The sequence below is a fragment of the Astatotilapia calliptera genome, chromosome 6 (assembly GCF_900246225.1).
Source record: "Astatotilapia calliptera chromosome 6, fAstCal1.2, whole genome shotgun sequence".
NCBI lineage: Eukaryota > Metazoa > Chordata > Actinopteri > Cichliformes > Cichlidae > Astatotilapia > Astatotilapia calliptera.
Window position 1 is genome coordinate 17,091,937 of NC_039307.1, and position 14,574 is coordinate 17,106,510.

Here is a 14,574-nt window from a genome sequence, read left to right on the forward strand (position 1 = left end):
CAGTTCTTCCAAAGAAAATCCACATAACTTCTGCTCCAATTCCAACAAAAAATCTTCACGGTTCACAGACATGCTTGAAAGATAACTAAGACGAATAAAACTCTCTCAGTGTATCCGACCGGAGAAAAAACTGTTTGCATGGCATTAGCTAGACTGTCGCAATCCGTTAGCATTAGCTTCTTTACCGTGTTCCTCTGTGTGAAGTAGTCCCAAAACTATCTCGGTGGAACCTCCAAAATGTTACACCACTCCAGGACAACTTGGTGTAAACAGCAGAACCGAGTTTATTTGGGGTACTTCAGAACTGTGGCTTTCACATACAGAGCCCAAGAATACACTCTTCTCTCTTTTCTTTTTTCTTTTTTTTTTTTTTTTACATAGTTTTTCTTTTTCCGTGACTGCCCCCTACTGGTGGAAAAACATGTAGCAGCCAAAAATCCAAACATATAGTTGAATAACACAAATACCAACAGATTCGTGCAATGTTTTGGACATATTTTAGCTTTACACTTTACCAAGTGCTACATTCCTCCCCTGCTAAATAAATGTTGTCCCAACATTGAGAAAACATGACAATAAGAAACAGAAATAAATAAATATACTTCTCTCTTCCTTGTGACAATGTAGAGATGGCGTAAGTCGGCATAGGGTTTAGCAGTGCTCTAAGATCACTTTCACGATGCACTATTGGACCTCAGGTGACAGAATCACATGTTACTCTCTTACCAGATAAGCATCGGCTTACAACAGTGCTGAGTTGTTTCCGACAGTCCACATGCAAATTGAATAACACAAATACCAACAGATTCGTGGAATGTTTTGGACATATTTTAGCTTAACACTTTACCAAGTGCTACACTTGTCTGTGTTTATTGTGTTATGGTGTGTTGATACCTGTGCATTCCTGTATTATCCTTTTGTGTTGCACATTTCGATGTTTTTTTTCCTCGCTACCTAGCCTGACCTGTCTCCCCAATGTGATGTTTGTGTATTGTATGTACGGTCGGCAAGGTCTGTCATCTCGGTTGTGGGTAAAAGACCTGCAACTGACAAATAAAGGCTATCTCATCATCATGCACATCAGTAATTCCACCTCATAATGGCTTAAGAGTACGAAAGTGAGGACTGGAGCAGCCTCATCAATGTCCTGGTCTGAATCTGATTAACATGCTGTGGAATGACCTTAAAAAGGTGGTTCATGGTTGAAAACCTTCAACGTGGCTGAATTGCAACAATTATGCAATGATGAGTGGGCCAAAAAATCCTCCTCAGCACTGTGAAAGACTCATTGTTAATTATCAATAAAGTTTGATTGCAGTTGTTGCTGCTAAGGGTGGCCCAGGTTTAGAGGGCAATCACTTTTTTACACACAGCCATGTAGTTTGGATTTCTTTTCCCTTTATAATAAATACATTCATCCAGAGAATACATTTTATCTATATTTGTGTTATCTTTTTTTAATATTTAAATTTGTTTGATCAGAAACATTTAAGTGTGACAAATATGGAAATCAGGAAGGGGGCAAACATTGTTTTTTATACCGCTGTATGTACAAAATAATAAAATTCAGACATAACAGCTATTAAAGGTTTTCATTCTGGTTGTTTTCCTGACATGCATGATGAAAGACGGGTTTTGCCTATTTAATTTGTTAAGGGAATGAGGGGTGGAGTTCAATGAAATGTGAATCATTTCCTCAGAAATGACCATCGATCTGTGATAAAAACAAAGATCCCTCCCTCATCCACACTCTCTAACAGCCAGCCTATAAAAGTCAAAGCAACATCAAATTCTAGGACCGCAGAGATAAACCCAGCAAGGCTTCTTTATAATTTAATATCCATTTTATACACAAGGACAGCAAACATGGGCTGTGGATGTTCAACAACAGCTCAGCTGCAGAAACAACCTGTCTTTGAATCTAAGGAAGCTGCTCAATGTGTTTACAGGATCCCTGCTCTTCTGTATGAGGAAAAAAGTAAAACTTTACTTGCCTTTGCAGAGCAGAGGAAGACTTCAGATGATGCCAGCGGAGAAAAGCTGGTTATGAGAACAGGAAAGATCAAGCAGAAATGCTGTCAGAGGACGACTGAGGTAATAGTGATAATCAGCCATTTCAGTTCTAAATTACTTGTTAGTTATGCTCCTGTTCTGAACTGTTCTGTTTTATTTACTCCTGAACAATCTCTCTTTTAGTGGTTAGAACTCAAAGAGGTGGAAAAGGCACTTATTGATGGACACCGTCCAATGAACCCCTGCCCGGTGTATGACAAGGTCAACAACAAACTTTTCCTGTTTTTCATCTGTGTTGAAGACGGCATCACTGAGCTTCACCAAATAAAAAAATGTGACAACAAGACCCGTCTCTGCTTCATCACAAGTGAGGATCTCGGAGAAACCTGGAGCGACGTGACCAATTTGACGGACAAACTGAGTGAAATAAAAAACTGGGCCACATTTGCTGTTGGGCCAGGCCATGGTATTCAAACAGAGAGTGGTAGACTGATTATCCCAGTTTATGCTTATACTGCGATCAAACCAAGTAAACCATATGCAATCTCACTGTATAGTGATAGTCATGGTGAAAACTGGAAATTTGGGGATTTCATACGGAAATTTAATGAGGAATCAGTGGTATCAGTTGAGTGTGAAATGGCTGAACTTTCCAAAGACCACATCTACTGCAACGCCCGTAATGTGGGCGGCCATCGAGTGGAAGCAGTCAGTGATGATAATGGACATAGCTTTACCATTCCTCAACCTGAAAACAATCTTGTGGAAACAGGTTCAGGCTGTCACGGAAGCGTGATCTCCTTCCCAGCTCAACAAGAAAGTGAAAACACAGAAAGTGACCCAAGCCAGAACCTTGAAAAGTGGCTGCTGTTCACGCACCCAACCAGTCCGAAACACAGGGTCAAGTTAGGTGTGTATCTGAACAAATCCCCACGTGATCCAAAGGCATGGAGCGAACCCTGCATCATTAATGAGGGACCCAGTGGTTACTCAGACCTGGCTTACATTGATGATGGCTGCTTTGCATGTCTGTTTGAGTGTGGGCAGCAGGAAATACATGAGCAGATAGCCTCTGTTGTCTTTAGCTATAAGGACATCACCAAGAAATAAACTGAAGAAAAGAAAAGAAAAATATAAAAAGAATAATTTTTATTCAGGTGTGTAGATGAAAAGATTCATATGTATATGTGCACAACTTAAAGCAGTAAGTGTTGCTTTGTATGTAAAAATCTTTATTTGCTTGTTGCATGAAAAATGAATAAGAAAACTGAGAAGCTTGTAGGATTAACACTTTAAAAAATACTTTAATAAATTGAAGGAAACAGAAAACAGTTTCTCCTGTTTTCAGTGAGTATTAAACATGGATGCTCAGTTTAAACAAAAGTTTTAATCTAGTTATTCACTCCTTGAAGAAAACATACCTAATGTTGCAAATATCATATTAATGGTTGTGAATGCATTTGATTTTATTGCAGAAAATAATAAAAATAGTTAACATATGCTGTTTTATTGTAAAACTATCTGTTCTTTTGCTCATTTATTTCCCACCAACTCCAAACTGTGAGTTCAACATCCACAATGAATATTTTAATAAACAAATAACTGTAGTGAATTTAAGGTTAAAACAATATAAAACAAGCAAAAGGTTTAAACGTGCTTTGCATAACACATTAAAGTAGATCACAGATAATAATATTATTGATATTATTTGTTGTTACAGTAACAACAACAACCTGGACACTGCAAATAAAATAAAACTGTGAATAATGAAAAAAATATATAGGAGTCAATAAAGAAATTTATAAAAGAAAATCAGGGTTCACAGGATTCCCGCTCTAATCTGTGAAAAAGTCGGAGAGACTCCTGTAGCCTTTGCAGAGCCGAGCAGTAAACCCGATCATGGAGTACAGACCTGCAGGTTACGAAAGAGGGATTATGAAGGAGCGTCCACCGGGAGAATCAGATATTTTGTTACTGAAGTACTTAGGAATGTAGCTCACAGTCTTGCTTTTAAAAATCAAAGCTGTTTTATAACATGAACATAAATGCAAATTTTATATGCAAAAGTCTGAAATTGCTTGACATATGAGAAATGAACAGTGGAGAAGAAGAGAACCGGCTCATGAAAGATACTGCCATATCTGTAAAACAAAGTGGAGCCACTACATGGTATGATCATATATGACTGAGTGATAGTAGCATTGTTTAATAATGTAACTGCTTATAGAAGTAGCAGGGTAAATTCTCAAATTTCCAGTGATATACCCTCTGCTTAGATTCAGTTAATGCTGGAAAACTGATTGGCAGGTGCTTCAGAGTGCTACTGTGCAATTATATAGTTTTTCCCATTATCTCTGAACCTCTGAAAATGGAGGACTGCTTAGAAAAGGGTCAGAAGATTACTGCTACGAGAGAGAAACTCGTACAATTTTCGCAGTGCAAAGGAGTAATCCAGATCATACTAGTACAAAACGGTTATAAATAAGGAATGTTGAGGGAGGGAGCCTCCACTGGGAAAATCAGCTATTTTGTTACTCAAGTACTTGGGAATGTAGCAAAAAATATGTACAGTGGGGCAAAAAAGTATTTAGTCAGCCACCGATTGTGCAAGTTCCCCCACCTAAAATGATGACAGAGGTCAGTAATTTGCACCAGAGGTACACTTCAACTGTGAGAGACAGAATGTGAAAAAAAAAATCCATGAACCCACATGGTAGGATTTGTAAAGAATTTATTCGTAAATTAGGGTTGAAAATAAGTATTTGGTCAATAACAAAAATACAACTCAGTACTTTGTAACATAACCTTTGTTGGCAATAACAGAGGTCAAACGTTTACTATAGGTCTTTACCAGGTTTGCACACACAGTAGCTGGTATTTTGGCCCATTCCTCCATGCAGATCTTCTCGAGAGCAGTGATGTTTTGGGGCTGTCGCCGAGCAACACGGACTTTCAACTCCCGCCACAGATTTTCTATGGGGTTGAGGTCTGGAGACTGGCTAGGTCACTCCAGGACTTTCAGATGCTTCTTACGGAGCCACTCCTTTTGTTGCCCGGGCGGTGTGTTTTGGATCATTGTCATGTTGGAAGACCCAGCCTCGTTTCATCTTCAAAGTTCTCACTGATGGAAGGAGGTTTTGGCTCAAAATCTCACGATACATGGCCCCATTCATTCTGTCCTTAACACGGATCAGTCGTCCTGTCCCCTTGGCAGAAAAACAGCCCCATAGCATGATGTTTCCACCCCCATGCTTCACAGTAGGTATGGTGTTCTTGGGATGCAACTCAGTATTCTTCTTCCTCCAAACACGACGAGTTGAGTTTATACCAAAAAGTTCTACTTTGGTTTCATCTGACCACATGACATTCTCCCAATCCTCTGCTGTATCATCCATGTGCTCTCTGGCAAACTTCAGACGGGCCTGGACATGCACTGGCTTCAGCAGCGGAGCACGTCTGGCACTGCGGGATTTGATTCCCTGCCGTTGTAGTGTGTTACTGATGGTGACCTTTGTTACTTTGGTCCCAGCTCTCTGCAGGTCATTCACCAGGTCCCCCCGTGTGGTTCTGGGATCTTTGCTCACCGTTCTCATGATCATTTTGACCCCACGGGATGAGATCTTGCGTGGAGCCCCAGATGGAGGGAGATTATCAGTGGTCTTGTATGTCTTCCATTTTCTGATGATTGCTCCCACAGTTGATTTTTTCACACCAAGCTGCTTGCCTATTGTAGATTCACTCTTCCCAGTCTGGTGCAGGTCTACAATACTTTTCCTGGTGTCCTTCGAAAGCTCTTTGGTCTTGGCTATGGCGGAGTTTGGAGTCTGACTGTTTGAGGCTGTGGACAGGTGTCTTTTATACAGATGATGAGTTCAAACAGGTGCCATTCATACAGGTAACGAGTGGGGGACAGAAAAGCTTCTTACAGAAGACGTTACAGGTCTGTGAGAGCCAGAGGTTTTCCTTGTTTGAGGTGACCAAATACTTATTTTCCACCCTAATTTACGAATAAATTCTTTACAAATCCTACCATGTGGATTCATGGATTTTTTTTTCACATTCTGTCTCTCACAGTTGAAGTGTACCTCTGGTGCAAATTACTGACCTCTGTCATCATTTTAAGTGGGGGAACTTGCACAATCGGTGGCTGACTAAATACTTTTTTGCCCCACTGTAATTATACACACATCCTAATCAGCTGACTTGTATTGTTGACTCATGACAAATGATAAATTTATGAGTGTGATCCATTGTGATCATATCTTAGATTACCATGACCTGGATGACTGAGAACCACACAGATGCTTGGCAATGATGATTTCCAGTTGAAAAACTGGGAAGGTGTAGTGGAGAGAATTAGTGCCTGACTGTCTTGATGGACATGAATCCAGCCACAGCTCTGCTATAGGAGGAGATACCTGGTTGAGAATAATCTGGTTACCTCGATGCTCTGGCATCATTTTCTGGTTGTTGAGTCTCCACATCCACTGGTGCAGGAAATACAGAAGAAACTGGTTAATTTTTTGGGTGGAGGATACCATCGGCTCAAATTTAAGACTGTTTAAAGGCAGACAGGGACTGACTGACCTACAGAGTCGCATTACAGCATTTCATATTCAGACTGCTCAGCATTTCTTATACTGCATTTACACTCAACAAAAATATAAACGCAACACCTTTGTTACTGCTCCCATTCCCCATGGGATGGACGTAGAGACCTAAAATTCATTCCAGATACACAATATAACCATCCCTCCCAAACAGTGGTCACAAATCAGTCCAAATGTGTGGTAGTGGGCACATCTGCTATATTGAGATAATCCATCCCACCTCACAGGTGTGCCACATCAGGATGCTGATCTGACATCATGAGTAGTGCACAGGTGTACCTCAGACTGCCCACAACAAAAGGCCACCCTGGAATGTGCAGTTTTTTGCGCTATTGGGGGTCTGGGGACCCAGAACCGGTCAGTATCTGGTGTGACCACCATTTGCCTCATGCAGTGCAACACATCGTCGCATGGAGTCTATCAGATTGTCAATTGTGGCCTGTGGAATGTTGGTCCACTCCACTTCAATGGCTGTGCGAGGTTGTTGGATATTCGTGGGAACTGGTACACGCTGTTGTATACGCCGGTCAAGCACATCCCGAACATGCTCAATGGGTGACATGTCCGGTGAGTATGCTGGCCATGCAAGAACTGGGACATTCTCAGCTGCCATCTGCCCTGAACAATGTGAACCATGATTCATCCGTGAAGCGCACACCTCTCCAACGTGCCAGACGCCATCGAATGTGAGCATTTGCCCACACAAGTCTGTCACGGCGACGAGCTGGAGTCAGGTCAAGACCCCGATGAGGACGACGGGCATGCAGTTGAGCGTCCCTGAGACGGTTTCTGACAGTTTGTGCAGAAATTGTTTGGTTGTGCAAACCAATTGTTCCAGCAGCTGTCTGGGTGGCTGGTCTCAGACGATCTTGGAGGTGAACCTGCTGGATGTGGAGGTCCTGGGCTGGTGTGGTTACACGAGGTCTGCGGTTGTGAGGCCGGTTGGATGTGCTGCCATATTCTCTGAAACGCCTGTGGAGACGGCTTATGGTTGAGAAATGAACATTCAATGCACGGGCGACAGATCTGGTTGACATTCCTGCTGTCAGCATGCCAATTGCACGCTCCCTCATTGCTTGTGGCATCTGTGGCATTTTGCTGTGAGACAAAACTGCACATTCCAGGGTGGCCTTTTGTTGTGGGCAGTCTGAGGTACACCTGTGCACTACTCATGATGTCAGATCAGCATCCTGATGTGGCACACCTGTGAGGTGGGATGGATTATCTCAATATAGCAGATGTGCCCACTACCACACATTTGGACTGATTTGTGACCACTGTTTGGGAGGGATGGTTATATTGTGTATCTGGAATGAATTTTAGGTCTCTACGTCCATCCCATGGGGAATGGGAGCAGTAACAAAGGTGTTGCGTTTATATTTTTGTTGAGTGTATAAGAAATGATTTTTTTATTTTTCTGTCTGACAGAAACTTCCAGTTCTGTTCTTGAAAACTATAAAAAATGTACAATATGGTGCTAATCTTTTTTTGCCTGTGTTTGTGCCAAAAACAAACAAAGCAATGGTCCTGGCTCAGCTTCGGCGCCTAATAAGCTCATCACTGGACCCACTTCAGTTTGCCTACCAGCCTGGCATTGGAGCGGATGATGCCGTCATTCACCTCCTACATCGTTCCCTCGCTCACCTGGAGACCGCTGGAAGCACTGTGAGAATCATGTTCTTTGATTTCTCCAGTGCCTTCAACACCATTCTTCCCTCGGTTCTAAAGGACAAGCTGGTGAACTCTGGAGTGGACCATCACCTCACTACCTGGATCCTGGACTACCTCACCGACCGACCACAGTATGTGAGGACTCAGGGCTGTGTGTCGGACAGGGTCGTCTGCAGTACGGGGGCCCCACAGGGAACGGTTCTGGCTCCGTTCCTCTTCACCATCTACACTGCAGACTTCTCCCACAATTCCACCCAGTGCTTCCTGCAGAAGTTCTCTGATGACTCTGCAATAGTCGGCCTCATCACTGATGGGGACGACAAGGAGTACAGAGGTCTGACCCAAGACTTTGTGGACTGGTGCCAGCTGAACTACCTCCAGATCAACGCCAGTAAAACCAAGGAACTGGTGGTAGACTTCCGCAGGCACAAGCATTCTCCACTGCAACCACTGAACATCCAAGGTATGGACATTGAGGCTGTGGACAGCTACAGGTACCTTGGTGTTCATCTGAACAATAGACTGGACTGGACTCATAACTCAGACGCCCTCTACAGGAAAGGGCAGAGCAGGCTGTACCTGCTGCGGAGACTCAGGTCGTTTGGAGTGGAGGGCCCACTCCTGAAGACCTTCTATGACTCTGTTGTGGCTTCTGCTATCTTTTATGGTGTGGTCTGCTGGGGCGGCAGCATCTCTGCTGGGGACAGGAAGAGACTGAACAGGGTGATCCGAAGGGCCAGCTCTAGGATGCCCTCTGGACCCAGTGGAGGTGGTGAGTGACAGGAGAACGGCGGCTAAGCTGTCATCCCTGTTGGACAACGTCTCCCACCCCATGCAGCAGACTGTGACAGCACTGAGCAGCTCCTTCAGTGGGAGACTGCGGCACCCACGGTGTGGGACGGAGAGATTTCGCAGGTCTTTCCTCCCCACTGCTGTCAGACTCCATAATAAAGACTTTAACTGATCAAGCACACACATCCATACATATGCAATAATACTAAGTGCAATAATCCTTTCTGTCATCGTTGTATTTTTACTCAGTTGTATATAGTATTTGTATTTGTATTCTATTTTTATCTTATTGTATATTTATTTTATTTTATTCTACTGTATATAGTATTTTATTCTATTCTGTACAGTTGTGTACTGTATTTATTCTTATTGTATTCTAATTTTTGCCTCATAACTTTTGCACTGTCCACTTCCTGCTGTGACAAAACAAATTTCCCACGTGTGGGACTAATAAAGGTTATCTTATCTTATCTTAAAAAAACAACCAAACTTGGATTCAGAGATGTTTAGTCTGAACTTACTTTTGGGATATTTCTCCTGCATGGTGATTTAATTTCTGTTTCTCAGGAACAGGGAATGGTAAATGGACCTTTTCTTATTTAGCACTTTTCTACTCTGTCTGAGCACGCTTAACACAACCTGCCTCATTCACCCATTCACTGAAGCACATTTTGCTATGCTTTTTCTATGTAAGTGCATTACTAGAGCCACCCCTATAACAGGGGGGAAGGTTAGTTTACTGAGAAGGAAATGACTTTATCAGAAATGAACAATGACGTCTGGCTTCCAATGAAACCTGAAGACCAGCCAAGAGTCACATTCTCTAGCTCTCACTGTCATTAATCCCGCCCAGTTACCCATTGTGAGAATACAGGATCACATCCATGAAAAACAACTTTAAATGCCTCCTTCTCCAGAACACATCTGCAGAATCCCTGATAAGGAAAGAGACTCCATCTTCAAGCTCCCTTAAATGCAAAGTGTGCACAGCTCTAATTTATTTATTTATTCTATTGGTATTATATTTTATAGGTGATTTATTTTTGGGGGTAAAAGACACCAAAGGGGTATTCACTTAAAGCAGTAAGTGTTGCTTTGTATGTAAAAATCTTTATTTGCTTGTTGCATGAAAAATGAATAAGAAAACTGAGAAGCTTGTAGGATTAACACTTTAAAAAATACTTTAATAAATTGAAGGAAACAGAAAACAGTTTCTCCTGTTTTCAGTGAGTATTAAACATGGATGCTCAGTTTAAACAAAAGTTTTAATCTAGTTATTCACTCCTTGAAGAAAACATACCTAATGTTGCAAATATCATATTAATGGTTGTGAATGCATTTGATTTTATTGCAGAAAATAATAAAAATAGTTAACATATGCTGTTTTATTGTAAAACTATCTGTTCTTTTGCTCATTTATTTCCCACCAACTCCAAACTGTGAGTTCAACATCCACAATGAATATTTTAATAAACAAATAACTGTAGTGAATTTAAGGTTAAAACAATATAAAACAAGCAAAAGGTTTAAACGTGCTTTGCATAACACATTAAAGTAGATCACAGATAATAATATTATTGATATTATTTGTTGTTACAGTAACAACAACAACCTGGACACTGCAAATAAAATAAAACTGTGAATAATGAAAAAAATATATAGGAGTCAATAAAGAAATTTATAAAAGAAAATCAGGGTTCACAGGATTCCCGCTCTAATCTGTGAAAAAGTCGGAGAGACTCCTGTAGCCTTTGCAGAGCCGAGCAGTAAACCCGATCATGGAGTACAGACCTGCAGGTTACGAAAGAGGGATTATGAAGGAGCGTCCACCGGGAGAATCAGATATTTTGTTACTGAAGTACTTAGGAATGTAGCTCACAGTCTTGCTTTTAAAAATCAAAGCTGTTTTATAACATGAACATAAATGCAAATTTTATATGCAAAAGTCTGAAATTGCTTGACATATGAGAAATGAACAGTGGAGAAGAAGAGAACCGGCTCATGAAAGATACTGCCGTATCTGTAAAACAAAGTGGAGCCACTACATGGTATGATCATATATGACTGAGTAATAGTAGCATTGTTTAATAATGTAACTGCTTATAGAAGTAGCAGGGTAAATTCTCAAATTTCCAGTGATATACCCTCTGCTTAGATTCAGTTAATGCTGGAAAACTGATTGGCAGGTGCTTCAGAGTGCTACTGTGCAGTTATATAGTTTTTCCCATTATCTCTGAACCTCTGAAAATGGAGGACTGCTTAGAAAAGGGTCAGAAGATTACTGCTACGAGAGATAAACTCGTCCAATTTTCGCAGTGCAAAGGAGTAATCCAGATCATACTAGTACAAAACGGTTATAAATAAGGAATGTTGAGGGAGGGAGCCTCCACTGGGAAAATCAGCTATTTTGTTACTCAAGTACTTGGGAATGTAGCAAAAAATATGTAATTATACACACATCCTAATCAACTGACTTGTATTGTTGACTCATGACAAATGATAAATTTAGATTAGATTACCATGACCTGGATGACTGAGAACCACACAGATGCTTGGCAATGATGATTTCCAGTTGAAAAACTGGGAAGGTGTAGTGGAGAGAATTAGTGCCTGACTGTCTTGATGGACATGAATCCAGCCACAGCTCTGCTATAGGAGGAGATACCTGGTTGAGAATAATCTGGTTACCTCGATGCTCTGGCATCATTTTCTGGTTGTTGAGTCTCCACATCCACTGGTGCAGGAAATACAGAAGAGACTGGTTAATTTTTTGGGTGCAGGATACCATCGGCTCAAATTTAAGACTGTTTAAAGGCAGACAGGGACTGACTGACCTACAGAGTCACATTACAGCATTTCATATTCAGACTGCTTCCAATGAAACCTGAAGACCAGCCAAGAGTCACATCCTCTAGCTCTCACTGTCATTAATCCCGCCCAGTTACCCATTGTGGGGGCGACCGTGGCTCAGGGGGTTGGGAAGCGTATCTGTAACTGGAAAGTCGCCGGTTCGATCCCCGGGCTCTCTGTCCTGGTCGTTGTGTCCTTGGGCAAGACACTTTTCCCTACCGCCTACTGGTGTTGGCCAGAGGGGCCGATGGCGCGATATGGCAGCCTCGCTTCTGTCAGTCTGCCCCAGGGCAGCTGTGGCTACAACCGTAGCTTGCCTCCACCAGTGAGTGAATGTGAGAGTGAATGAATAGTGGCATTGTAAAGCGCTTTGGGTGCCTTGAAAAGCGCTATATAAATCCAATCCATTATTATTGTGAGAATACAGGATCACATCCATGAAAAACAACTGTAAACGCCTCCTTCTCCAGAACACATCTGCAGAATCCCTGATAAGGAAAGAGACTCCATCTTCAAGCTCCCTTAAATGCAAAGTGTGCACAGCTCTAATTTATTTATTTATTCTATTGGTATTATATTTTATAGGTGATTTATTTTTTGGGTTAAAAGACACCAAAGAGGTACTGCTTTAGTATTTAAATATTTACTACTTTGGTATCATAACTTAAGTAACTGAGGACTTTTCTGAGTTAGTGCACTTAGTGGTCTCTTCTCATTGGATTCCAGCTCAGTCTGAAGTCTGACCATCATTTTGACCTTCTATTAAATCTTCTATGCTTGATTTCTCTTTTCTATTCATCAAGACTTCAAAAACCATATAATATCAGGATTACTTTTTAATGTTTTGTGTTTGTGTTATGATGTTTTTTACTTCCTAAATCATGATTTTTATTGTAAATTTTCTGTGATATATGTTCTTCTTCTCCCATGCATGATGAAAGACGGATTTTGCCTATTTATTTTGTTAAGGGAACGGGGGTTGGAGCTCAGGGAAATGTGAATCATTTCCTCAGAAATGACCATCGGTCTGTGATAAAAACAAAGATCCCTCCCTCATCCACACTCTCTAAAAGCCAGCCTATAAAAGTCAAAGCAACATCAAATTCTAGGACCGCAGAGATAAACCCAGCAAGGCTTCTTTATAATTTAATATCCATTTTATACACAAGGACAGCAAACATGGGCTGTGGATGTTCAACAACAGCTCAGCTGCAGAAACAACCTGTCTTTGAATCTAAGGAAGCTGCTCAATGTGTTTACAGGATCCCTGCTCTTCTGTATGAGAAAGAAAGTAAAACTTTACTTGCCTTTGCAGAGCAGAGGAAGACTTCAGATGATGCCAGTGGAGAAAAGCTGGTTATGAGAACAGGAAAGATGAAGGAGGATTCTGAGAAGACGGTTGAGGTAATAGTGATAATCAGCCATTTCAGTTCTAAATTACTTGTTAGTTACGCTCCTGCTTTAAACTGTTCTGTTTTATTTACTCCTGAACAATCTCTCTTTTAGTGGTCAGAGCTCAAACAGCTGGAAAAGGCACTTATTAAAGGATACCGTCCAATGAACCCCTGCCCGGTGTATGACAAGGTCAACAACAAACTTTTCCTGTTTTTCATCTGTGTTGAAGACTGCATCACTGAGCATGACCAAATAGAATACTATGACAACAGGACCCGTCTCTGCTACATCACAAGTGAGGATCTCGGAGAAACCTGGAGCGATGTGACCGATTTGACGGACAAACTGAGTGAAATAAAAAACTGGTCCACATTTGCTGTTGGGCCAGGCCATGGTATTCAAACAGAGAGTGGTAGACTGATTATCCCAGTTTATGCTTATTGCAGAAGTACTTGCCTCATGAATTGCTGTTGTAAACCAGTTGCATGTTCGTTCAGTTGCTGTTGTAAATCATATGCACTCTCACTGTATAGTGATGATCCTGATAAAAGTTGGAAATTTGGTCAAACGTTGCAATCAGAATCAGGCGAATGTCAAATGGCAGAGGTCTATGAAGACACCCACTCCAGTTTCATTTATTGCAATGCTCGAAGTTTTTGCTCCTCTCGAGTGGAAGCTGTCAGTGTGAATAAAGGTTTTACCTTCAGAAAATTCAGATGCACTAAGCTTACAGAAACAAAGTGCTCAGGATGTCAGGGAAGTGTGGTCTCCTTTCCAGCTCAAGAACAAAGTGGAACTGCACAAAGTGAAACAAACCAAAACAAGTGGCTGCTGTTCACACACCCAACCAGTAAATCGCGCAGGATTGATCTTGGTGTGTATCTGAACAAATCCCCACGTGATCCAAAGGCATGGAGCCAACCCTGCATCATTAATGATGGACCCAGTGGTTACTCAGACCTGGCTTACATTGATGATGGCTGCTTTGCATGTCTGTTTGAGTGTGGGCAGAAGGAAATACATGAGCAGATAGCCTCTGTTGTCTTTAGCTATAAGGACATCACCAAGAAATAAACTGAAGAAAAGAAAAGAAAAATATAAAAAGAATAATTTTTATTCAGGTGTGTAGATGAAAAGATTCATATGTATATGTGCACGACTTAAAGCAGTAAGTGTTGCTTTGTATGTAAAAATCTTTATTTGCTTGTTGCATGAAAAATGAATAAGAAAACTGAGAAGCTTG

General features: G+C 41.3%; 2 protein-coding genes across 2 annotated transcripts; both read left to right on the forward strand.

The window, feature by feature from the left end:
- The first annotated feature begins 1,702 nt into the window (after positions 1-1,702).
- LOC113024058 (sialidase-3-like) lies at positions 1,703-3,449 on the forward strand. Its single transcript, XM_026170668.1, has 2 exons — positions 1,703-2,094; positions 2,197-3,449. Exons 1-2 carry the CDS (start codon positions 1,867-1,869, stop codon positions 3,121-3,123), a joined length of 1,155 nt encoding a protein of 384 aa, XP_026026453.1. The 5' UTR covers positions 1,703-1,866; the 3' UTR covers positions 3,124-3,449.
- Positions 3,450-13,023: 9,574 nt separating this feature from the next.
- On the forward strand, positions 13,024-14,574 carry LOC113023264 (sialidase-3-like). The gene is made up of 2 exons (XM_026169289.1): positions 13,024-13,340; positions 13,443-14,574. Exons 1-2 carry the CDS (start codon positions 13,116-13,118, stop codon positions 14,403-14,405), a joined length of 1,188 nt encoding a protein of 395 aa, XP_026025074.1. The 5' UTR covers positions 13,024-13,115; the 3' UTR covers positions 14,406-14,574.

Excerpts from the sequence above, each read along its gene's own strand:
- LOC113024058 (XM_026170668.1), top strand. The coding sequence starts at position 1,867 with ATGGGCTGTGGATGTTCAACAACAGCTCAGCTGCAGAAACAACCTGTC. Across the intron at positions 2,095-2,196 it reads GCTGTCAGAGGACGACTGAG|TGGTTAGAACTCAAAGAGGT; the intron begins GTAATAGTGATA and ends TCTCTCTTTTAG.
- LOC113023264 (XM_026169289.1), top strand. The coding sequence starts at position 13,116 with ATGGGCTGTGGATGTTCAACAACAGCTCAGCTGCAGAAACAACCTGTC. Across the intron at positions 13,341-13,442 it reads ATTCTGAGAAGACGGTTGAG|TGGTCAGAGCTCAAACAGCT; the intron begins GTAATAGTGATA and ends TCTCTCTTTTAG.